Source organism: Trifolium pratense, linkage group LG7, assembly GCF_020283565.1.
Source record: "Trifolium pratense cultivar HEN17-A07 linkage group LG7, ARS_RC_1.1, whole genome shotgun sequence".
Lineage (NCBI taxonomy): Eukaryota > Viridiplantae > Streptophyta > Magnoliopsida > Fabales > Fabaceae > Trifolium > Trifolium pratense.
The window spans coordinates 58084940-58092696 of NC_060065.1; the positions used below are offsets into that span (position 1 = coordinate 58084940).

The 7757-nt window shown below is 33.0% G+C and overlaps 1 protein-coding gene across 3 annotated transcripts; it reads right to left on the reverse strand.

Annotated features, from left to right (window-relative positions):
* Nucleotides 1-831: 831 nt before the first annotated feature.
* On the reverse strand, nucleotides 832-5826 carry LOC123899828 (metal transporter Nramp6). 3 transcript variants are annotated; one of them, XM_045951059.1, is made up of 14 exons: nucleotides 5613-5826; nucleotides 5194-5337; nucleotides 4893-4971; nucleotides 4763-4803; nucleotides 4594-4672; nucleotides 4373-4477; nucleotides 3867-3976; nucleotides 3584-3765; nucleotides 3423-3492; nucleotides 3005-3178; nucleotides 2689-2793; nucleotides 2095-2226; nucleotides 1615-1710; nucleotides 832-1322 (listed from the first exon to the last, which is right to left on the reverse strand). In XM_045951059.1, exons 2-14 carry the CDS (start codon nucleotides 5320-5322, stop codon nucleotides 981-983), a joined length of 1644 nt encoding a protein of 547 aa, XP_045807015.1. In that variant the 5' UTR covers nucleotides 5323-5337; nucleotides 5613-5826; the 3' UTR covers nucleotides 832-980. The 3 variants fall into 3 exon arrangements, with proteins under 3 accessions (XP_045807015.1, XP_045807016.1, XP_045807017.1); XM_045951060.1 differs by lacking the exon at nucleotides 5613-5826 and having other exon boundaries at nucleotides 5194-5575; XM_045951061.1 differs by lacking the exons at nucleotides 4763-4803; nucleotides 5613-5826 and having other exon boundaries at nucleotides 5194-5228.
* Between the last annotated feature and the right edge of the window lie 1931 nt (nucleotides 5827-7757).

Here is a 7757-nt window from a genome sequence, read left to right on the forward strand (position 1 = left end):
GTGGGCTAAGCCCATACAGAACAAAAAAAAACTCTGACTTTCTCATAGAATTAATGAAAGGTTGTAACGTGAAATCCCACCAAAAAAAGAAAAAGGAACCGTCCATTTCTCTTAACATAAATTGACAGGAGAGAATCTTTTCTCATAGAATTGACATGAATTGACCTTGCCTCATCAGGGTGCTGATGCGAGGCATCAGGCTTAAAGAAAAGATTCTCTTCTGTCCATTTTATGTCCGATGAAATCTGAACTGTTCCTTTTTCTTTTCGACACATAGATCAAGACAACAAAAAACAATATAGGGCTCTGATTTTCACTAGACTCCCTCCTATGAATATTACACGAGAGAGTATCCACACTCCAATTCTATATACACAACTTAAGCCCAAAATCAAAATCGACACTAAAAAATAAACACATTGGTAAACAAACGATTTACAAGTTCATTCTTGTTTCTTTTTTTTTTTGTCAAACTAGCCTAGTGGCTAGAAATTGCACTTTAAAGGTGAATAAGTGGAGTGTTCGGGGTTCGAATCTCAGCTCCTGCACATATAACGTGATGTCCCTACCAATTGAGCTAAGTTCACGGAACACAAGTTCATTGCTTTTATATACTATTACATTACAGGAAGTTCACATCGAAAGATCACATAAAAACAGTGTGATATAATTACAAGTACTATATTACTAGATGAAACCATAAGAAAAAAGACATAACATTAAATGGGAACCATAGAATGATTTCATATCTTCTCCGATGTCCGAGCTTTGGAGCTTGGACAAGGCTAGGAGTAAAATATGAGGCGCAGTTCCACGTTGGTACATCTGGGATTACTGTATGAGGGGCATCTATGAAAACATCAAAAGCTTAGCAATGTCATCCAAGTGATGTCAAAAGACAGTTTGATACTAATCTATTTTCAACTCTAGAAAATAACAAAATGATATTTATTTATCTATCTTGCTAATCTATATTTTTGTCAGTCAAGATCTGCAGGACTACTTCTCTGAGGCAATTGCATGTTTACTATGTCTTCTCTTGGAAGACAATAGATTGACCCATTTACTTGTTCATTTGCCATTTGCTGATTTTCAGGTGCTGTTAGAGCCAAAAGGTGTGTACCCTCTTTATTTTTGCGAAGTACAAGATAAGCTATACCAGCCAAATATACTGCCATGCCTGAAAATCCTAATATCCCAAGAAACACCTTAGCTACAATTTCTATATCACTATGAAGAAGAAGCTTGATGAAACCATTCATTAAGTAGTATATATTAATAACCATAATAAGTGAGCCGATTATCCAAGTAACGGCGGATATCTGCAATTAAGAATTAAAAGTAAATACTATGTCAAAAACAACATACAGAACTGAAGACTTTTTGTTTCAAAACATAGAGGTGAAAATAGGTTAAGCTAGACTTTGTAAAGCCCAAGTCTGGCCTACTTTACAAAATTTAGGCCCGACTTGGTACCTGTCATAGGCCCATTTTTAAACTCTGGCCTGACATTTTTGAAAGCTTCTTTCAAAGCCTACTTCACTATTGTATTTTATTTTACAAAAGGAGACAAAGAAGTGCTTTAGCATATTTGTGTTAACAAATAAAATATACCATGGTAGAGTTAACATGTGCCCCCATCTTGGTTTTGCTACTAGTGAACTTGAGGAGTGGTACCAAAGCAAAGGGAAGCTCAAATGATAAGATCATCTGATCAGCAGACAGATAAGGGCTCAGTTAAACAACAGGAATTATAAAAATGATGCTGTCGCAAAAAAAAAAAATGATGCCATGTTGGCAACTGTTTTGTTAAAGAACAAATTGATACTTATGTAACTTCATATAACCCTGTAAGTGGTCCTACTTAATCCCTTTTGAACACGGATCATCCGGATGAAGCCAATAGTGCAATTAGAAATAGTTGTGACCGCAATATAGTTGAGTTACAAATATATGAGAAACTTCCGTGATTTCATAACATGGCAAATTAAACAACATATTGTTTGTAATAGACATATTGTCAAGTAAAAAAGCATTAGAAGATATTTTAGGACCAAAACAACTAGAGAAAAATTGATGGTAAGATTATCTTACAGATGCAATTATTATGAGCTTCCCAGCCCCAGTAGAGCCACCAATGACCGCAACAATCAAACTAGGAACTATGGCTAAGCAACGAGTTAACATATTCCGAATCCATGGCGTCAGTCGTAAATCAAGAAATCCCTACAAGAAATGAAGAAGTTTCATGGGGAAAAATAGAAACATCATGAGGTAATTGATGCTTCAAAGTGGACACTTTGCAAGTAAACCTTAGCAAATTTAAGAAAAACTGTTACATTCAAAGCCCATTAGGGACACATGTTACTACTATTAAATTTCATAAAGGATATGACAGGTATGTTGAACACAAAAATACTAAACACAATGGTTCATGATAGCATTCATAATTTAATTTGAGCCTTGACGAATTAATGCATTTTGATTGAGGCTACAAACTTTTTTTAATAGAGAGCACAGATGATAAATGGAAATGGATATGGATATGCATATGCATATAAACAATTATTACAAGTGGCTATTATTGTCAACTGGTAAGATAAACAGTGTATTGTTTTCTAGAGAAGATGCAAATATAATGTATTAATTTTACACGCAGAACATGATAATAAACATGAAAGAGTCTACCTGCATCACATACTGCCCTGCATAGGTTCCTGTTATCGTAGAACTTTGACCTGATGCAAGCAAAGCAACTCCAAACAGTTTTGAACTCCATTTCCCCAAGACATTCTGAGTATGGCACATTTCAGAAATGATCATCTATATTTTTATAACACTTTACCAATAACAATTGTATATGAAGTTTACTGATTACGTAAGTTGTGTTAGACTAGGTAAATAAATTTTACAATATACACAGGTAGAAACAGGTTACGTAAGTTGCGTTAGACTAGGTAAATTAACTTTACGATATACACAGGTAGAAACAGGTTTCACATACTCTAAGTAGGAAGGAAGCTTTGTTGAGATCTAAATCCTGACAGCTCATCCGATCTTCTTCATTCAAATTCGAAGAATTGCAAACAGCACCACTTACAGAAATGACAGAAACATTAATGAGGAAAGCCACCATAAGAGCAAAGGCACTTTCTATCATGTAAAATCTGCAAGCCTCCTGTAAAATAAAATTGTTAAATAAGACATTAGATACTGCTTTACCACAATTAACTGACTTATGACCCTGTTTTTAGTTGGATCATTTTGTATGGATGTTCACAGAGTTAACTTAACAAGGCCTTCATAGAAATAATCAAATTCCAATAAGATTTACTTTTAACAAAAATTATGACCAAAGAAATGAAAATGGAGATAAATGTTGAAAGGAAATTAAGTGTATATACAAAAGTTTAAATGATTACTTTGATTCCGCGAACTGATCGTGGTATTTTCCTAGAGAGTACCAGTGCCGAGTGCAGGAAGAGATTGTGCCTGAGGAAAATACATATAGAATCACGGTGTGTCAAAACAATTTAAGAGCAAAGAAAAATAAAAATGGAAAAAGAAGGCATGAAGAACTAACGGCATGACCATAGCACCGAGGAGTGAAATTGCAAGGCCAGTAGCACCACTCCCTTTTAGTTGTGGCACAAAAAGACCCTTCACAACTTCTTTAGCATCGGGCTTTGCATATCCAAGCTCAGCCCAAAAACACGCAGCAATTGTAAACACAAGAAATGCAATCAAGAATTCAAGTTTCCTAACCTGTTCAACAACAATACAAAAATGACTCAAATTGCTCATGACACGAAAAATTCTCTTTATGATATCAAAATCAAACCATAGAATGGACTACAGTAAAATACCCCATATTGTTGTAATGCTAAGAGCATCAATGTACTGAGTCCGGTCAGTAACACACCAATCCAAACAGGTATGTTGAAGAGCATATTTAACGCAAAAGCTGTCCCGATCACTGCATATGTACCGTAAAAATAAAGATGAACAAAATGAAAGAGAAGCCGAAAGAAAAATGGAAAACTATGGTTTGTGTTCTTAAAGCTTGATAATTTGGCCATCTGAGTTTCATTTTGTCTTCTAATATGATTTCTAATAACCCTGATACTATATGCAGCTCAAATGAGTGTACAAAAAAGATGGAAGGTGAAATAACATTGTTTCCTTAAACTATAAAACTTCAAATGGATCTTGATTGAGTTGGGTAGCAAAGAATGTATTGACTATTTGAATGTATTCAATATATTGGTAACTATATGTTTATTCAGTCAACTCTAATCGAAATCCTAAGCAGAAAATAAATCCCCCCAAAAAGTAGTATTATTTACATATGCAAATAAAATAATCTCAATACCTTCTGGGATGTCACAGGCCACTATGGCAATTTCAGCAATAATCCAAAGAATAAAGTTGGACACCCGCGAATATTCAGCTCTACAATGCTCTGCTAAATGCTTTCCTGCAAGCAGCATATAGAACTGAAACAATCAGGAAAAGAAAAATGGAAGTTTACTACCCACAACACACATGTCAAATTTATTCAGTAAAACTAAAACCGATTGTATAATAAAGTACCGGTGACCACCCCAAGATTGGCTGCCATCGATTGAATTACAAGAGCAGCACAAGATGCCACCAATATGATCCAAAGTAACTGAAAAAATAGAAAAAGGGATGAAGTCTTGAGCATAGGTCATGACTCCTAAGTCCTAACCATAAGTACTATAAGAATGCATCATAAAACCTCATATCTAAATTGTGCCCCAGATTGTAGATCCGTCTCAACTGCAAGCGATTATAAGAATGCTATAAGCATATTATGTCAATTTATTTCCTTTTATTAGAGAAGGAAAACATGAAAAGTGTGATCTTACAGTTTCCTGGGTCTATATATGCAATGGAAACAAGAAATCCAGGCCCCATATATGCAAATAAGTTTTTCCAGCTTGTCCTCTGCAAAACATAAAACACACATAAAATGATAGATATAAAAAAAAAAATCAACTTTTCACATTGGATGAAGTATGTGCATTACTGCAGTGTAATCTACAATCAAAGCACTTAAATTGCACAATATTAAACTCTAATTAAAACAAAATGTTACAAATTGTACCAACCAACTAACAAAATAAAAAGTTAAGAAAAGAGATTGAATGAATGAAAAGCAAAACTCACATCAGGGACAACAATTTGATCAGGATTTGTGGTGTCACTGTCAATGAGCGGTGCATTGGAAAAGTTTTGGTTTCCAGTGCTTGAAATGAATTGTGGCTGCCCAGAACCAGAAGAACCTGAGACAGCCATATTTTTCCCCCCTTTCTGCAGCAAACACTCAATAAAAATCTTTCAGTGAACAAAAATCAAACAACTGGGGTGCAATAAAAAAAGAATCTTCAACATGCAGGCTAAGAAAATTGAGTAAATTCGTATGAAAAAATGTAGTATTTGTTTCTATGATTAATATGAATGAACAACATGCAAGCTAAAAGAATTGAGTAGTTGCATTAGTAATAGTAATAAGAATAAGAAGAAGAAGAAAGAAGAAAGAAGAAAGAAGAAAGATTGAAATTGAAATGAGAAGAAAGATTGCGTACCAAAGATGTAGGGTCAGAAAATAGACAACAATTAATAAAACAAAAAGTGTTTGTGTTTGGCAAGAAAATGAACGAACAACGGACGATGTTACAAGGCGCACACACTCTTTTTTTTGTCTTTTGTTGTTTGTTTGGGATTCTTAAGAATGGAACTGAACTGAAGTGATGAAGTTGTTTCGTTTGTATCCTTTTATTTATACGGTATTTTTATTTATATAGCTTGATTTGATTCTCCCACTAACAAATCTCACTCACATTGTTACGTTACGTATGGCCACTAGTAAGATGAGTTTGAATCCAAATTATTCCATTTCCACTTCACATATGTAAATATTGAAAACTAGTTTGTTATCTATCCTTACAAAATCGATTCTTAAGATAATAATCGTCTCTTAAGTATAAATCCAGGGAAACTCATATTCGATGTGAGACTTCTTAACACACCTCTTATATCTAACACTATTAGGGTCTTTTTGGTTCGGGGGTTTTGGAGGGGAGGGGAGGGGAGGTGAAGTGATATTTTCAATTTTTTATGTTTGGTTCAATTTTTTAGGAGGGGAGGTGAGGGGAGGGGAGGGATTCAAAACACATTTTAGACCACTTTTTGCTTTCCCCCAAATTGGGGGGATTTGGAGGGGAGGGGAGGGGAGGCATTAAATGTTATTACAATTTTAATTATGTTGACATAATTATCCTTATATTTATTTTTAAATACCAAAATCATCCTTACTTGCATTTTTAATGTTGCTAACTTGCTATTTTTTTGTGTAAAAAAAAAACTTGCTACTTTTTTATTATAAAAAGAGAACTTGCTATTTGTTTAGGTTTTTGCTTACGTTAATTATTATTCACTCACACAGACATATATAATTTGTTTTCAATTTTTTTTTTGATTCGTTGATATTTATTATTTCCACACAATTTTCAACCTGTTGCATCGAATATACAATTTTATTATACTAGAACTTTGACCCATGCGGTGCATGGGTCTAATTAGATGTAATATGTAACAATAAAAAATAAAATACAAAAATTCTAAGAGCATTTTCAATAAGAGTAGTATAGGGAATTTCATGGACTAATTATTCTATATTTGTTTATGTGTTTATTTTATATTTTTTAAATAATTTTTGAACCCCATCGTTTTGTTTACTTATTAAAAAAAAATTGCTGATAACTAAAGGTTAAAAAATTGCTGATAACTTAAGGTTAAAAATTGCCTACGTTTATATTTTGTTGCATGTGATTAATTTGTTTTATATAACTTTTTGTCTTTGCCTATTACGTTAAAGGTATATATATATATAATTTTTTTTATAAGATTAAATTTTAAATTTTTGTGTGCAGTTTAATTTTTATAAATTATTTATTAGATTCAATCAACCATCAAGATAAAAAAAAATTAACATCAACAAATAATTACATTTGTGGAGTTTCGAGTCTATTGAGTTCTTATATTTAAATATTTAAAAGGTGAATAATTTTAAAATTATGAGACTCTTATAAATTATAAGGATAAAAAAGTAATTTAATTATATCATCCCTCCCATCCCCTCGTGAATCAAACATATTTTCAATTAAAATCTCTCTCCTCCCCCTCCTCTTCCCTCTTTTGAACCAAACACATCTGCAATTAAATTTTTTCCCTCCCCTCCCCTTCCCTCCCCTCCCCTCTATAAAAATCCCTCCCCTCCCCTTCTACTCTTTTGAACCAAACAGACCCTTAAGCTTATGCGTGGATATAAATGATGGGTGGCCCAATAATGGATGACCCAATAAATTTTGGATATGCTCTGATACATGTAAGAATAATAGATCTTGTCTTTCTATTAATTTTGCAATGATATATCTATTAGTTTTGCAATGATATATATACCATTTTTGTTTGATATACTATTATGACTAATAATAAGTAGAATATTCTAATAATGATAATAATATTCTAAAATTATGACTATGAAAATAGTGAACACTCAGACTATAATTAACATTTTCCTTAATTAAATGGTATTCATCTTGATTTTTTTTTTTCTTTCTAAAGTGACACTTTGAAGCCAAATATACACTACGAAGATTTGAATGATGAATTTGTTTCACCACCAAAAAAGAATGGTGAATTTGTTTAAAAAACTACTATAAGGGAGA

Coding starts and splice junctions, on each gene's coding strand:
- LOC123899828 (XM_045951059.1), bottom strand. CDS start 5,322: ATGGCTGTCTCAGGTTCTTCTGGTTCTGGGCAGCCACAATTCATTTCA. Junction 3,766..3,866: donor TAGCATTACAACAATATGGG/GTATTTTACTGT, acceptor GTTGTTGAACAG/GTTAGGAAACTTGAATTCTT. Junction 3,179..3,422: donor GATCAGTTCGCGGAATCAAA/GTAATCATTTAA, acceptor TTTATTTTACAG/GAGGCTTGCAGATTTTACAT.